At 42.2% G+C, this 18,010-nt stretch overlaps 1 protein-coding gene across 1 annotated transcript in view; it reads right to left on the bottom strand.

The window, feature by feature from the left end:
- Positions 1 to 2,252: 2,252 nt before the first annotated feature.
- FNDC1 (fibronectin type III domain containing 1) overlaps positions 2,253 to 18,010 on the bottom strand; it is a 107,989-nt gene continuing 92,231 nt past the window's right edge. Inside the window, exons 18-23 of the mRNA XM_047858725.1 lie at positions 17,394 to 17,502; positions 11,788 to 11,867; positions 8,432 to 8,461; positions 7,319 to 7,480; positions 5,854 to 5,976; positions 2,253 to 3,266 (exon numbers count right to left, since the gene is read on the bottom strand). Coding sequence (XP_047714681.1) covers positions 3,151 to 3,266; positions 5,854 to 5,976; positions 7,319 to 7,480; positions 8,432 to 8,461; positions 11,788 to 11,867; positions 17,394 to 17,502 — 620 coding nt within the window. The 3' untranslated portion in view covers positions 2,253 to 3,150. The remainder of the gene's footprint in view (positions 3,267 to 5,853; positions 5,977 to 7,318; positions 7,481 to 8,431; positions 8,462 to 11,787; positions 11,868 to 17,393; positions 17,503 to 18,010) is intronic.

Here is an 18,010-nt window from a genome sequence, read left to right as displayed (position 1 = left end):
TCAACCTCAAGAAAACTGATCCGTAGGTACCCAAACTGTTTCTAATAGGGTGAGATGGTATTTTACACCTTGCAAACCACATATGGTCTCTGTAATATATTACTGGTTTTTTGTTCAGCTGTCTCTTATGTTTATAATGCTTTAAATGCATAGATACCATTCTGAGCTCACAGCCCATAGAAAAACAGGTGTGGGCCTCCAACTGTAAGTTTATACTTCCAGGTATACTTGAGGCTTTTCGGTGATGGACATCTCACTACCTTCTGATGAGACTCCTCTGATGATTGGACTCTTCTAAAACTGCATCCCACGGAGCCAAATGTTCTTTCCCTTTAATTCACACATGTGCCTACTTCTGACTTCTAGAGTTGGCAAGTTCTTCTTCCTCAGAGCCTCTGAAATAGAGCAAGTCTTCTTTGGGAAAACAGTCCATTAATTTCCTCCGAACTTGGCATGAAGTGGTTTTGAGACCTGTGGTGTTCCGAGAATGTGGCATCCAGAACTGACACAGAACCAGAAACTTGATGTGGCCACCATGCGTGTGTTTGGACCATTACATAACCTAGTATGGACAGAGTATCAGTAATAATACCACCAACCTATACTGAGATTCAGTGGTTTTTGCTTTTGTTTTGGCTGCTCTGTCATCTGGGGTTTGTAGGAATTTCCATCAAAAACTGCAAGCATTTACTTTCACTAGAAGTTTAGATTTCTATAACGAAATACGGTCTAAAGATCTAGGCAGGGCTTGAAAATCATTGCATGCGTGAATGCAAGTAAATTCTTTTTATTTCTGTGAGGTGAGTGTAAATTCCTTCTGAGGGACACATGTCCTTTAGTATGTGAAATGAGCAGACGGTCCTTTGGGGGTGAAGCAGGGAATGCACCCTTTAGTGTGTGAATCACAGAGGAGGGGTTGCCTGTGTCTCCAGGATGATCCAGAGCTCTGTATCTTCCAAAGGAGGCCCCGTAACCACAACAGGCTTGTGGAACAGACCAAATGGCTCTCCTCTTGTCCATGCTAATGAATTATTTATACCCAAGGAAACACTTTCAGGAAATGTGCAATCTGCTGGTGCTCTCTCCCCTCCCCAGGGCCTCATTTTGGCATCTTTCTCTGCTCTCCAATAGCATGCTAGTGGAGGCTAAAACCAGACAGAAGTTTGGAGGGGTGGGCGGGAGAAATGGAGGAAGCAAGTTGTATGTTTATTGGGAAAATTCACTTATATTTAAAGATCAGATCTTTCACTTAGAACTGTGATGTTTGAACATTCATTTGGGTACAGAATAAGGTTTTCAGACATCTTTTTTTAAATAATCCTCCTTTCATGGGCAAAAGCCCCAAAAGCTCCTTAGAGAAGCCCATCCTATTTTGCACATTAAACCGTGAGTAACATACGAACTGGGTATCTAATCTGCCCCCTCAGGAATTCTAGTATCTTCCCAGGTTGTCAGAATGCTTGTATTTTCTTTACTGTTCTTTATCGTGGGAAGGGGATTGTGGAATCTGAGGAGAATATCAGTTTTCACAGCCCCATCGAAAGGACCCTGCAAAGTTACCTGTTTCCATGTAAGTTTTACCTTCAAACCCACCAGATACATCAGGTTTCATCTCAACACAGTACTGGTACTGAAAATAATTGACTCCAGGAGGCTGGACTGAATTCTGCCATTAAATCAGTACACGGTGGTACAGCCTGGGGGCCCCAGAAAAGGGCATGCCTCCAGCTCCTTCCGACCATTGCTTCCCCTATGCTGAAATCTTTATGAAAGAAGGCAAAATCTTCATCCCACGGAGCTGCCTGAGGACACAGGGGAGCCAAGCTCGCGGAAAGGACACCATATTTTAAAAAGAATTAGAATAACATGTTTTTAAATAAATGCTCTTGTGTGGTAGTCAAAAGGGATAAGATGCTCATATGTAGAGGAGGAAATACTCAGGCAGGAAAGGGGAAAGGATTTTTTTAAACTGGATTTTTAAATCATTTGGGATGTAAAATCTTAGTTATTCCTTTTTTTGTAATGTTTTATTTATTTTGAGAGGGAGAGAGAGGCAGAGAGAGAATCCCAAGCAGGCTCCATACTCACTGGGGAACCCAACGCAGGGGTTGAACTCACCAACCATGAGATCATGACCTGAGCCCAAACCAAAAATTGGACGCTCAACTGACTGAGCCACCCAGGTGTCCCCAGTTATTCTGAAAACATACGGGATATGTCCCCAGAGAGGCGACTAGTAGTTTTCACCCGGGTCTGGAAAGATTGTCTGTCTCCTTAGGTAGAAAGCACTCGGTCTGTGACTAGGTCACTGCTAACACTGCAGTATCCCCGTCACTCCCACAGTCTAGCGGCACGCACTTCCATTGTTCACGTTACGTAGTATACAGATTCTGTGGATACTGTGGATTCTGTGGATACTTCCAAAAGATGTTAGTAAACAGTACCTTTGCTCCAAAAAGTCCCACACACATTTATCTAGTGAACAAGTACAAATTTAGCAACTTTAATCGGTGTTCTTGCAGACAAGTGAGGATAGGTATATGCATATATACATATATATATATATACCAAAATTGAGAATTTACAAATATGATTTGGTACATTTGATCTAGTAGTGGGTAAGTCCATGGAATAAATCTGAAGTAGGATATATTTCTTTTGGTGGTGTTTTTAGTAATTCAGTTCTACTGCATAGAGAGTGATCTGAAACTTAAATTTGACTAATTTTGGAAGAGTCCAATGAGAGAAAAGAAAGCATGTAGCAGTCCCTGAAGCAAGCTCATGTTTATTTATGCTGTTCCCTGGAGACGACATGTCTGAATTTTGTGCCTAAAAAGTGTGAAAACTGTACTCAATCAGTGGGCATCTCCTACTGTAGTTGCGTGTTCCTCTGGGATGTGCTATTACCAGGAAACCATGTGGAGAAGCAAAGTTAACAGCAACATTGAACTGTGTGTAGTCCAGGCCAAAGAGGAGGACTGAGTTCCAGACTGAAGACACCTGAAATGTCCGCTGTCCACCATGTGGCCTTGCTGGCACCCAGGGTCGGTGGGGCTTGGAACGCTCTCTGTCTGTTCCTGCTCTCAGCCCCTAGTGCAAGTTAGCCCAGGGGGGCCGGACGGGGCAAGTTTCAGCACGATCATCCCATGGTTACCACTTCCCTGGAATGGAGACCCCACACTCATACCAGCCCACATAGTAGTAGGGGGTTCCAAAACCAATGTTGCCGAAGCTGACTGGCTCCTGGCGATACTGGCGATAGTAGCCTAAAAGGGTAAAAGGAAAGAGAGGGAAACAAAGTGCATCTGTGATATTGTGATTTATAATAAGAATTATATACTTGGTCTTTATCCCTGTTCCTGGCACACAGCTCCTAAAACTCTTGGATTCCCTAAGTGATAAGAGTGGTTAAGGTATCTGGACATTCATAACAAATGCCTTGGACCACTCCTGAGATTATGCTAATGAGATTACTTTCAGAAAGCATCTATGGGCGGGGCTAGTCACCAGAGAGGACAACCATGTGATTAGAGGGTGTGACTTTTGGTCCCACCTCCTGGCCTCTGCAGAGGGGACAGTGGCTGGACATTGAGTTCAATCATGAAGGGCCAGTGATTTCTTAAATCATGCCTATGTAAGGAAGCCTCCACAAAAACACAAAAGCACGATGTTCTGAAAGCTCTGGGCTGGTGAACAGGTTCAGATGCTGGGAGGAGGGCACTCCCAGAGAGGGTGTTTACACTCTGTGTCCTTTCCCCACACTGTGCCTTATGTGTCTCTTCCACCTGTCCGCTCCCACCCACTGTACACTTTTATAATAAGCTGGTCGGTACCCTAGTCAGTAAAATGCTTCTCTGAGTCTTTTTTATTAAGTGTATTTATTTATTTTGAGAGACATTCATGAGTGGGGGAGGGGCAGAGAACGAGAGAGAGAGAGAATCTCGAGTAGGCTCCACAGTGTCAGCGCAGAGCCTGACATGTGGCTCGATCCCACAAACCGTGAGATCATGACCTGAGCCAAAACCAAGAGTTGGACATTTAACTGACTGAGCCACCCAGGCACCCCTATTTTTTTTTAAGTTTATTTATTTATTTTGAGAGAGAGAGAGAGAGAGAGAATGTTTCTCTGAGTCTTGCAACTCTCAGCAAGATTCCCACCTGTCCTCACAGAATTTCGGGCCTCCTGACTTGCCTGGAACCTCAAGCTTCCAGGTTTAATTCTTGGAATCTGGGGTAGGCTTTTAGATCTTTCCAGTGAATCTCTCCAAGGAAAGAATACTATAGCATTTCTGAGCAGTTCTCCCATAAAGTTAAAGTGAGGCCCCAACCTGCTCAAAAGCGTTTGTGACAACTCTCCTTTGGCCCTGTTCATTCTTGCCAGCTGAAAGGTTACCCGCCATTCTACCAGTGAGCATACTAAGTAAGCAGCACCTCTATTCAGAACCAAAACCATGGCCACAGTCGCAGAAACACAGTGAACTATAAATAATGCATAGTAACCCTGGGGCAATGCAAGAGTCTGAAAAAATAAAGAAATGTGATATATTTTATATACTGACTGTGATGGTTAATTTTATGTCAGTTGGGCAAGGCCATGGTACCCAGATATTTGGTCAAATATTCTAGATGTTTCTGTAAAAACATTTTTAGATGAGATTAACATTCAAATCATCAGACTTTGAGTAAAGCAGGTTATTCTAGAATGCGGGTGGGCCTCATCCAATCAATTGAAGGCCCTACTAGGAAAAGATTAACCTCCCCTGAAAAGGTGGGTATTCTGCCAGCAGACTGCCTTCAGACTCAAACTGCCACACGTACTCTTCCTTGGGTCTCCAGCCTAGTCTGCAGATTTTGGACTTGCCAGCCTGTACAATCATATGAGCCAACTCCTTAAGACACCTCTCCCTCAATCTCTCTCTGTCTCTCTTTCTGTTTCTCTCTTTCTTTCTGGTTCTGTTTCTTAGGAGAACTCTAATCACTTATTTTACTGTTGTGTGTATTTTACTCTATCTTAACTCTTTAAAAATGGGCAATTTGCATCCCAGCGTATTGTATCTTTTTTTGTAAACTAAAACATGTTGCTGGAACATGTCATGTCTTGAAAATGCTAGATCACTAAGAGTTAAGGGCATAATGGAAACAGTGCTGTACCTCATTCAGTTGTTCTGTTTACTTTTTTGGCAGTTGAGGGAGTTGGTAGTGTATTACAAGTTGTTAACCTTTAAGAGTGATATACTTTGTTCTCACTCTATAATGCCTAATGAAATAGTTGATACACTATCTTCTGAAGTGTATGATAAGCTATGGTTGGTTTGCATGTTCATTGACTCTTTCCTCCTTTGTACCCTTGTTTGTGCCATCCTCTGCCTGGAAGATTCTCCAATCTCTGCATGTCTAGGTCTTCTTATGACCCAGCTCAGACTCTGGCTCTTCTTCCCTGATAGCTTCAAGTGGCCTGCTTCTCTATTGTGCAGACTATAATCTGCACAATTACCTGACAATAGGACAATTATGTAATGTAACTCTTGTCATTATCTGTATTTTAAGTTGTTCCTTAAATTAGTTACCTTTCACTATTTGTTTACCTTTCCCAGTTACAGAGCAGGGAAGTGATTTTTCTGAGAGTAGGGACAAGGTCTTATATTCCTTGGTATCCCTGCCTTTCCTAAGTTCACCCCAATTCTAGCACATGGTTGGAGTATTTTGTTGATTCCTTATTTTTATGATCCAAAATGTTACCAACACCTGTCTTTAAATGGCAAACAAAAGGGAGGGTTCTGGTGATTTTCTCCTTACATTAGCCTTCCTCTCCCAGCCCCCAGGGTGGTATAATCAGGCCTTTGTTCTAATTACCTTGAATGGTGGGGAGAGCTTCTACGTAGGACTGAGGCCCTGTTCTTCCATCAAGGTGTGAATCCACAAACTGGCAGTGGTCTTCACCTCTTCCCCAGCTGTCCCCAATGTTGTAGAATGTATCTGCATGAGGGAATACAATGGGTCAGTGACTGGTCAAAAAATGTACAGCTGGTTTGAGAGTTTACACAAGCTTTGGAGACCATTTGAACTGGGTACTTAAATTCTGTGTGTCATACTTTCCACATTGGAAAAATTATAATGGCACCAACCTCATAAGTGTTGTAAGGATTCAGCAAGCTTGTGTATGCTAAATACTTAACAAGTCCTCACTAAATGGAAACTATTAATATAATAGGCAGTTTCAGCTTTTAACTGGTAGGGCTTTTTACTCCTTGGTTCTTTAAAAAAAGGAATAGATGAAACTGTGATAGAGAATATATTATGAGATAATTACAAAAGGCATGAAGATCTGTGAAAAATAGAACCTATTTTCATACATAACTAGAAGTAGGGTGTGTGTGTGTGTGTGAGTCATAGGATGCTGTCCGTGGTACTGAACCACAGCTGCACAGTAGGGCAGTTGTTTCAGTCAACCCTGGGATACTGGAGTGGCTGTGTAATCTCTCCCGGGAACTCTGATGCAGGGCACGGAAAGCACAATGGTGGGTGAGAAAAGAAAAAGCACAGATAAACAAATAGACAGTGGCTGTTAGGAGAGGTACACACACTGAGAAACTGCCAGAGTGGAGAATGGTAGGGAAGACTTTGTTTTGACATTGTCTTTAAATGATCACCACTAGCATGAAAAACAAAAACAAAAACAAAATGACCTATGAAAAAAATCTATAGCAGCTGAATAAAGGTTTTAAAAATGTATGTAGTAAAATCTTAAAGGTGTGCAAGTTTTAAAATAAAAAAACCCAAATTTGTATAGGTGGATGAGTCAAAGCCAGCTGGGTAGTAATGGCATTTTGAAATAGCAGCTCAAGATACTCATGAAATTCTTTGTTTTAATGCCTTACCATAATGAAAACAATGCAATTTTTATTCAGACACAGAAAAAAATAATACTTCTGATGTATGCTTCACCGTCTACAGTTTTTCTTCACAACGGTGTGGCAATGGCAAGGACTAGAGTGGGCAGAACTGTTCTTCAATACTTCTGGCTTATGCTCATACCTATTATTATTGAATTAATGGCAAATAAAATTGGACTTCATATATCTACCAGAATTTTGGACCTCATTTCTAAAATGCAGTGGATTTAAAAAATACAGAAAACAAAAATGAGTAACTCCAAAATAGAGCCTAAATATCCAAATTGTGTTGAGCCAGAGTGAGATATAATGGGTCCACACTTCAAATACATTCTGATGCACCTGCTATGTCAATTTAGTACCTGGTAAAATAAAAAATTTCCATTTCCATACCTTCCCACACCACACCATTCTCAAAGACCTACCTTTCAGGTTGTCACTGAGGTAGATCTTATACCGCAGTGAATTACAAAGAACAACTCCCACAAATTTTCTATACCACGTCCGCTTCACATACTGCCGGCCGTGGCAGTCCGTGTAGCTGGGGTCATGTTTGAAAGCAAATGGGATCCAGATGGGCTCACCACCTTGAGAATACAAAACATAATCTCTAAGTCATGGCAGTCCACAACATTTATTGTCACACAAAGTATCAGAAAATCTGGCTTGTTCACTGGCCTTTCCCCTCCTCTCAGGGCTTTTCTCACCTCCTCAGTGGGCACCCTTTTCCTCGTTCCCCTTCTTTCTTGGCACTGAAGTACAATTGAGGAGTTCCTCTTACCTGAACATATTTCAAGTACTGTATTTGCATTTCTATAAGGGATTCTTGAAGTAAGAAAAGGCCTTTAAGCCTCAAGGCAAATAAGATATAATGGCATATTTGATCTTTTGGGACATGCCATCCTACCTCTCTACTCCGAAAGTCCCTCAGCATAGGCTCCTACTATTCCTGTCACTCATAAGACCTGTCTTGAACTTGAGCAATAGGGCTTTCATAGCTGGTTTGAAACACCAAGTAAAAGATGCGTTGTACACTTAATCCATTTTTCTCTCTTTTCAGCAATTTAAAATATTGAAAGGGAATATAAATATAGTTATCTATTTCATTGATATTGGCCACTCCATAATGGTTTTCTTTTATAGACGTTAGCTGCTAGGGTCCTATAAAAAAAAAATTCTCAGATCATTCTTTTCCCTAGATCAGGATGAAGAGTACAAGGAAACCACAGAAGTTATCAAAAATCATAAAAATGCAAAAATGGTCAGGGAGCCTGGGTGGCTCAGGGGATTAAGCTTCCGACTTCAGCTCAGGTCATGATCTCATGGTTCCTGGGTTCGAGCACTACGTCCAGCTCTGTGCTGACAGCTTGGAGAGTGCCCCTCTTCCACTCACACCGTCTCTCTCAAAAATACATTAAAAAAATGCAAAAATGGTCTAGCATTTCTACTTGTGAGTAATCATAGCAATCTCATATTCAGTATTCAACATGATTTCTAGAATGTCAAGTTTATTATTTACGTCAAGAAGAGAAACTTACCGGGTGGCCTCACAACAAGCAGAGGATTGTCTGTAGAGTGAAAAAAAAATAATTGACTTCACTATCATATTTCACAACCATGCAATTGTTGAAATGTTTATTGTAACTGAGAGTGCTAACTGAAGAACTCCCTGGAATAGATACAATATATTTTATTTGAGAGATGCCAATGTTTTCCTTAGTTTTTATTTTCTAAGCATTTCCTTCTGAGAAATATTCTTTTTCTTTTTTTATATATTAAATATGATTTATTGTCAAATTGGTTTCCATACAAAACCCAGTGCTCATCCCAACAAGTCCCCTCCTCCCTGCCCACCACCTATATTCTTTTCTAATTAAATTGCCTTATTATTTATATAGAAGTTGTGGGACAATATAGTTAAGATTTTGATTCGGGTACTACAAAAGAATTCAATATTTGTCATTTTTAAAAGATGTGTCTATCTTGACAAAAAAGTTTGGTTTCTTAAAAAGGTAAACATATACCTACTATCTGATCTATCCACCCCATTCTTTAGTATTTATCCAAGAGACATGTCCATGCAAATACTTGTCCATGCAAACACTTTGCACTTGTCCATGCAAACACTTGTACATGAATGTTCATAGCAGTTGTGTTTGTAATAGCCAGAAAGTAGAAGCCAACTCAAATGTCTATGAACAGGTGAATGGGTAAGTTATGGCACAGCCATATGATGGAATATTGCTAAGTAATAAAAGAGAATAAACTATTGATATATACAATATGGATGGATGGATCTCAAAATGATTTTGCTGAGTGACAGAAGCCAGACAAAAGAGTTCACACTGTATGATTTCATTTGTATACAATTCTAGAAAGTGTAAATAATCTAGAGAGACGGAAAGCAGAGGAGTGGTTGCCTGGAAACAGGGGAGAAGATGGGCGCATGGCGGGGACAGGGGAGCTGGGTTGCACAGCAGCAGTGAGCACGTTGGGGTGACAGTGATATTCACTAGCGTGATTGTGGTGATGGCTTCAAGGGGGTAAACACTTTAAAAGCTACTGAGTTGTACACCGTGTGTGTGTGCAGCTTACTGTATGCCACTTGCACCTCAACAAAGTGGTACTTAAAATCTCTGTATCTTAGCCCAAAAAATGCCACTTAAGAAAATACGGAACTAGCTTTTTAAGGAATGCTGCTTTAGAAAAAATTCATTTTTGTGGTGCCTGGGTGGTTCAGTCGGTTAAGGGTCCAACTTTGGCTCAGGTCATGCTCTCCCGGTTCGCAAGTTCGAGCCCCATGTTGGGCTCTGCTCTTACAGCTCAGAGTCTGGAGCCTGGTTCAGATTCTGTGTCTCCCCCTCTCTCTGCCCCTCCCCACTTGTGCGAGCATGCATGCATGTGCTCTCTCGCTCTCTCTCAAATAAACACAAATAAAACTTAAAAAAGAGTTACTTAAAAGGAATAGTTCATTTTTATAAAATGCCATGGGCTAGGTAAACATGGCCATTCATTTTTTTTTTTTTTAATGATCATAAAGAAAAATTGCTCTTTCAGGGTAAATATCCTGTGAGTTTCAACACATGCATTTGTTCTTGGAACCCTCACAAGCAGGATACAGAATATTTCCATTACCCAAATCTCCCTTGAGCTACCCCTTTGTACAGATCTTTCATTCACTCTCACAGAACAGGGACCTACCATTAGCTGTAAGTGTGAATGCCTGTTTTGCTCTCCTGCTCTTAAGTTTCAACAGTCTGCTGAAAAAAATGTCAAATACTCCAGGGCAGGGTGGAGGGGAACATATGGAACAACAGCACAACACAAACAACAACCAAAGCTTGCCCCTGTGGTGCAGCCTACATTACACGTACACGTTTGCTTCATGGATTTTTATGTTTGGCAAGTGCCAGAATTCAATTACTTGACAATGTTCCTGTTGTCAAGTAACCACTTTCAGCGGGGCCGTGCAAAGGGAAGGAGAAGCTTGAACAAACTCACTGAACAAGCAAAGATGCCCAGGGCAAATAATTGTCAAATTGCAAGTAATTATCAAATTGTCAAATGGCATACGTGAGGATCTCCTCGGAGCTGACTGTAAAAGACAGTCTTCTTCAGAGGTGTGGGGGGGGCCAACGCTCACTCTTTGGAAGCCACAATGGTTAGGGTGGGGGCACGGCAGGACTTTTCTTAGGAGGGGGAGTAGCAGACAGCTATCTCTTTCAAACTGTATGGCAGTCTCAGAAATTACATTTCTGTTCTCAGACTTGGGGCCAGAATTTCTTGATAGCTTTCTAAACTTGAATTATTTTTTTCTATACACTTTTATCATGTTAATTCTGATCGTCACCAAAGGTCCATTCTCTTTTTAGGAAATGTAGCCATGAACTAGACACGTTCCCTTGTTTACCAAATTAACCCTTGGAAATGATTTTCTCTCTTTCTTAATTATTAATGAGGAACACACTTCTTAAATGAAATTAGTAAAAATGCTTTTGAGGTCCTTTGCCAGCATTTCTAGTATGAAGCATATTCCCATGAAAGATTTTATCTTTTCTACTTACTGTGATGCAGATTTCAAATCATCACGCTTAAAAATAGCTTCCAATGACAAATGTCCTGGGATCGAACTACGTGTGGGAAATAATCTAACCAAAGAGAAGCCAGAGCAATTTTAGCGCACAGCCGGTTCACACGGGCTTCTGAAGGTGACCTGGTTCGTTCGGAGTCATAGGTAACAGCGCCCAGCATAGTTTCCCATGTGGAAAGGCTGCTAACACAGGACTGTGGCCATGGCCAGTTTGTGCACACTGCTGTGGACCATGACCACAAGAGCACCTTATGGGAGGGCCAGAGAGCTCTATACACCAGCATGCCCCAGTGCACCGACATCCTCTGAGTGACACTGCTTGTAAGACTGGCTGCTATTCTAATTAAACTCTCCGTATGAAGTAAAGACATCTTTGTCTCCTGGCAAAAGAAGCATCTTGAAGACCTGACTAATTGGAAGAAGCAACCGCCTCTCTGGCCACATGACATCGATGCTCTTCAGCTGTTTGTAATAAAAAAAAAAAATTAGCTCTGTAACTAAATCTTCTACAGGGAGATTCAAACTTATCTTTCCCACATGGTTGAAAACTAGATTTTTCCCTTTCATTGGAATTTGACCTTTCCACTTTCCAGGCAGTTCCCAATGACGATTACTCTTAATTTTATTATCCAGATTTTAGCACAGCAGAAAGAAAACGATGTTTATTTTATGAAGTGATGTCCAATATGAACTCATTAAATAGAAAAGATTGTACTTCTTCAGTTTTTATTCCATTGTAGTCATGATTCCAAGTGATTTGTCTTTGAGAAAAGGAGAAGAATGAGAATATGAAGTTGCGGATACCTGATTCTGTAACAAATGAGACCGAAGGGCTGATGGGTCCGTAGCCATGTGGATTTTTGGCTTGAACTTTAAAATAATACCTGAAATTGGAAGAAAACATTTTTTGAAAGAGAAGCTTCTTTAATTTCTGTGTAATAAGACAGATTCCCCAACTATTAAGCATTTGCTCTGTGGAAGGGCTTGACTGTAATTTTTTTTTCTTTTTGAGAAAGAGAGAGAGAGAGAGCAGGGGGAGGTACAGAGAGAGGGAGAGAGACAGCTCAGCGTGGAGACCTCTGTGGGGTTCAATCCCACAACCATGAGATCATGATCTGAGCCAAAATCAAGAGTTGGACGCTTAACCAACTGAGCCACCCAGATGTCCTGAGTATTTTTTTTAAGTTTATTTATTTATTTTGAGAGAGAGAGAGAGAGAGAGCAAGTAAGAGAGGGGCAGAGAGAGAGAGAGAGGGAGAGAGAGGGAGACAGAATTCCAAGCAGGCTCCACACTGTCAGCACAGAGCCTGACATGGGGCTCAAATTCACAAACTGTGAAATCGTGGCCTAAGCTGAAACCAAGAGTCAGACGCTTAACCAACCAAGCCACCTAGCGCCCTGGAGTGTTACTTAATACATCGCTGATATTCATATTTTTCCTGAACTTTCTCATTTTCTAGTAACTTTTCAAAATAATACAATTAACAGCATAGACTAATGTAGCTGATGGCAACAGAAGGAGCAAATCGGGCAAATAAGCCACTTAGGGAGTGTGTTCCTTAAGGCATCAAGGCTACATGGCCCCACACAGGCTCATCCCTGGATGGACACCCCTCTCGCCCTGCTCTTGCCCCACTTGAGTTCCACGGCTTGAGAAGGAGAAGCTAGAGCAGCAAGACACTTACAGAGCAGAATTCAAATGTAACCTAATTCTTATCACTGGACTCTGTGGAAAAGCAGGATGTTTGACCCAGTAATGATGCAACTCACTGTGGGCAGGGAGAAGTCAGCCAGTCCCGAGGTTGGCCTCCTCAATGGAACTAACCTGACAATGATGTTTTGGGCATGGACAAGTACTATGGTTGGCTCTGGAGCTTTAAAAGTCACTGAGTTTCAAACTTCTGTGCCTCAAGGAAAGAGAAGCAAGTCCAAGAAGGGGAAGAGGCCTGGAGAGGTTCTGCTGTGGATTAATCTTTGTCTTGGAACAGAGAATGGGCTTGTTCATCTAGCGGGAGACTGACAGGCCAAGCAGGTTGGGAGTCCCTAGACATCTTGGTTTGTGCTCTTAGGAGCTGCAGGACAAGAAGTGGTGGTTACAAACTACCGGAGCCCAACACCACAACTGTGACCCACTAAATCTACTGTTAATCTTCATGGCTTCTCTACCTCTGGAACACCAGACACTACCTGTGCTCCTGTGGTCCTCAGCTACTTACAGGTGAACAAGGAAGTAAGAGACCCCTGTAAGTGGTGGTTCTGCCGTTTCCGAGAGTTCATAACAAGCCTTTGCCTATGGTCAGTCGTGGCACACAGGTTATATGCATTAATTAAAGTGTGCTAAATTTTCAAGAAGTGAATTATTTATTCAGATTGCAAATTCATACTTCTGTTACATCACTGTCCCAGTGCCAAGCCCTCGGACCTTCTGAGATCACCAAGGGAGTCTTGGGCCTCACAGTTACACAGAGATATTTGACATTGGGCTTGATTAAACAGAAAAGAAAAGCTCATTTGGGAAATCTGGTCTTCTTTTAAGCCTTTCAAGAAAGTCACTCACATCTCATTTAGAAGAGAATCCTTTTTAAATTTCATTTAAAAAAAAGATATGCACAATTAAGAACATATGAGTTTCCAAATCTCAATTCACTCAGCAGTCTGTGTTTTCCCAATTATGCATACTTTTATTCAGTGGTTATGGAGTTATTTAAGGCAAAATTCTGCAGGCAGTGGGTTTGGCATACGTCAATGATACTGGTCAAACTTACAGATACTTTCTTTCCTTAAAAAGGGAAATCAAAACCTAAGGAATGACACATACTCAGAGGCTCCATGAGACATTTCTGCTGAATATTTCTTAAGCCATCGCTGCAGTGGTCCTGATACCAGTCCCCAGGGTCCACTGAGGGAAGCACAGCTCTACAATTGTGGAGATGGCACAGGATGCCAGACTCGTCCGATTGCGTCACTGTATCAATTCTGTCTCACCACTGAAACCTAAGTGTTCCCCTCATCCACCTTCTCTGTCCACGCAGTTACTCTGTCCTCCAACAAAGCCCTCACGGCCCAATTCCAAGGACATATTTCCATTTGAACCTCACCTAATGTGTCAAAGCAAATTTAAATACACTAAGCTGAAAAACATGAAATTATGAAAAAAAAAGTAAGGTTCCTACTTTCAAAACCACATTAAACTTCTTCTAGAAACTAAAATATATATATTTCAAACACTGAATAGTCTCTGACTCACCCAAGTAACAAGAGCAATCCAACTTTGCCTTCTTATATAAGTTCTTGGCACCTTCTTTTGAATAGCTCCCCAGCCTAAGTCTTTGTGCTTTAAGTATAAATGAAACATGCAGACTCTAGAAAGTGATCTGGGACCAAGATGGGTGAACAAGGCGTGCAATGTCCATGTAAATTCAAGTACAAGATTCAGTTATAAACAACCAAAGCTTAGTTATTTACACAGTGGCTCGTCTAGAGGGGACTTCCTATGTCTCCCACAGGGACTCAGGTGGGATCTGGAGAAGCCCTGAGGATAGTGCTGACAACAGGGACATGCAGCCTCCATGGAATAAAGACGAGGACCACTAATGTGGATCCACCAGAGACATTTTGTAACACAGGGAGAAGATGGGCGTCCCTACATCAGGCTGTTCACGGGGGTTTTGAGGAAATCTGCGTAGAGGAGCCATGTGTGCTCTGTGCCTTGGCCAGCACTCTCCATCAGAAGAAGGAATAGGGGTGCCTGGGTGGCTCAGTTGGTTAAATGTCCAACTCTTGGTCTCAGCTCAGGTCATGACCTCACGATTTGTAGGTTCAAGCCCCATGTTGGGTTCTGTGTTGACACTGTGGATCCTGCTTGAGATTCTCTCCCCTACCCTGCCTCTCCCCTGCTTGTGTGCTCTCTCTATAAATAAATACATAAACTTAAGAAGAAGAAGAAGAAGAAGAAGAAGAAGAAGAAGAAGAAGAAAAGGAGGAGGAGGGAGAGGAGGGGAGGAAGGAGAAGAAGAAGAGGAGGAGGAGGAGAAAGGAGGAGGAGGAGGAAGAGGAAGAGGAGGAGGAGGAAGAGGAGGAAGGAAGGAAGGAAGGAAGGAAGGAAGGAAGGAAGGAAGAATTGAGCAGGCATCCTAGAGAGAAGGCTACAGTAGCAGCTGCTATTTCCAGCCTGTCCATCAGGGCACTGACTGTGGGTGGGGGTAAAACAGGAGCCTCAAGGGACTCCCAAGACCCTCTGGGACCAGCCTGTCCAGCCTCCTCTCTTCCTCCTCTGCCACCACACTGGCCTCCTTTCCTTTCTAGAACATACCATGCTTTTGGATGTCCTTTCTGCCTGGCCTCGCCCCATCCACATTCTCCAGATTAACTGCTGCTTACTACTACCCCAAGGAAGCCCACTTGACTGCCCCCCCCACACAAGTTCAGGAAAAAAGTCCCCTATTATACTCTGCCTCAGGACACTGACTCGTGAAATTTTATTATTTATATTATTGCTGAAGAACTGTGAGCTCCATGAAGACAAGGCCACGGTGTAGTTTACAGTCTGCCTCCCCCACCCTAATCCACCCCCTCGACCCCCAACCGATCCCACCCCCTTTCTCAGTGCATAGTCTGGTGCCTGGCACAGAGAAAATACTAAGTACATATTTAAGGAATCATGAGCCCTCATGCAGACCTGTTGGAAGAATGAATATACCTTCCTCCTGCATAACCATCTCCTGACATTATCCAAAACTCAAGATCAGCCTAGCAGCAAAAGTTGTAGAAAGAACATTGGCCATGGGGTGGGGATTCAGGAGACTGGGATTCAAGTTCTACCACAGAAGCTATGAGGAAGAACCTCTCTCACACCTCTTTCAGCCTTGTGACACTGAGACTGTTCTGGAAAAGCACTGTCACTCACACAAACACAAAAATTGGATATTGACTCCATTGTCTTAAATTTGTTGTTTTTGTTTGCTTTAATTAATCAGTTTTTCATAATTACTAGGGAAAAATAAAGAAAAGTGCTTTTCTCTGGTTCCTGCTTTGCTCCTTGCTTTTTATTCAAATCCTGAAGCCCATAATAGTTTGTGAACACTTAACTCAGGTAAGTCCACATGGCAGTTCCAAGCCCCCGAAGAAGGTTCTCAGCTAGTTCACAAGTGTCTCAGTACCCATGGCTATTGCCTAGTTTCTAGCCCTTTGGCACATTTCTGTTTAAGAAAAGTATTTTGTTTCAACCTTCTCTGTGTTCCTCTGATTGTACAGAAAATGAGAGACCTCAGGTCCACAGACATGTCATTTAGAGCTCTTTGCACCATAAATATAGGGCTTGATGTGACACTGATGTGCTGGAGTCATTTGTATGGGCTTGAGAAAGCCAATCATTAAATATTCAAGAATCATGCAGGCCCACTGGTAGCCTGTAATTGGCCATGGCAGGAGTATTCACACTACAGAAATTGGTAAACACCATCAATCAGGGATTTTTCTCCCCAGAGAGCTGGTTTACATACACACCATACTTGACCATCATGTTCTTGGTGCTTTGTCCATTTTCATCCACCAGAAAAGCTTTTCTGATGATCATTACTATCAAAACCAGATAGTATAAAAGAGGAAATGCACACTCACCCTCTTGTTGCCTTGGGAATAAGTTTTGTAGCTCTCATACTGAGAGCCAGAAACTCTGGTTCCCGGATGGCCCTCTGGCCAACCAGTCACTGTCCAGTTTCAGAAGATGCACTTGTAACCTTTATTAATGTGTAAAATGCATCTTTCTAAATGGTCCGATCTTCTACATCACAGAGTCTGAGTACCAGTTAACTAATATGTTTAGTAATTGCTGCCCCATTGATGTCACATATGAAGGCTGTGCTGCCTAAAGCCACCGCATGATTGACTGCATATGGATCCATTCCCCTTCAACACACAGAGCCACCTTTCTTTCCCCAAGGGTAAGTAGTGTCTAGTCTCTGGAAAACTGGTAATAAAACAGAAACATGATAGACTAACAATCACAATAGAATAATTTCTTCTAAGAAAATACATGACACACAGTGGGCATCCCTGGAAACTCTATGAGAAGTAAATAGAGACTGCAACAGAAATCATAAAACCCATTCATCGATCTTTTCATTTTCAACCTGAGGATATCTGTGACCACACACACAGGTCTCTCTCTCTCTCTTTAAAAAAAATTTTTTTTGAGAGAGAGAGAGCCTATGCAAGCTAAGGAAGGGAAGAGGGGGAGAGAAAGAGAGAATCTTAAGTAGGCTCCATGCTCAGTGCAGAGCTCAATGAGGGGCTTCATCTCATGACCATGAGATCACGACCTGAGCCAAAATCAAGAATCAGACACTTAACTGACTGAGCCACTCAGGCACCCCTCTCTCTGTTTCTTTTTAATGATGAACACATCATACCTTGTATTTGGCTTCAAGTTCTCAATGGGCAAATGAGTTACCGAAGAAGCTTGAGTAGACCACTTGTTCCTAATGAAGTCTTCATAGGATGCACTGTAAACCAAGTAACCTGCAAGTGGAGATAAGGAAGAACCCACTGAGCATCAATGAACCACATCACCCATGAGGTATGCCCCTGGAAGAGGACAAGGAAGAGGCAACAGCACAGTGGCATTCCCTTCTGTGGGAAAAGTTCAAGAATGAGAGAGAGCTGCATGCTGCATCTGGATGGGGTATAATGTTGGTACCTTCTGGTGAATTCAGATATTGGCAACAAAATTAAACATACTTCTTCACAACTGCTGGTTCCCTTCCTTCTCTTTATCTCCCACATTTCCTGGCCTTCTTCATTTTGTCAGGACTAATCACCTTGACTAACCTTGACTGCAGAGAAAAAGGCAGCAGAAGAAAAATCAGTGACCTACATGAGTATTTGAGAATTTCCTGGCAGAGATATATGCAGTTGTCCTTCATGTGAAACAAAGAAACTGTTGATGGTGAATTCTGCGTGTGTGTGTACACACGTGCGTGTTCACGTGTATGTGTGGGGGACTGAAAGACCCCAGACTCACAGTGGT

Source organism: Prionailurus viverrinus, chromosome B2 (genome assembly GCF_022837055.1).
Source record: "Prionailurus viverrinus isolate Anna chromosome B2, UM_Priviv_1.0, whole genome shotgun sequence".
NCBI classification, from domain to species: domain Eukaryota; kingdom Metazoa; phylum Chordata; class Mammalia; order Carnivora; family Felidae; genus Prionailurus; species Prionailurus viverrinus.
The sequence above is the reverse complement of the archived record's forward strand: the minus strand, read 5'-3'. Positions and strand labels throughout refer to the sequence as shown.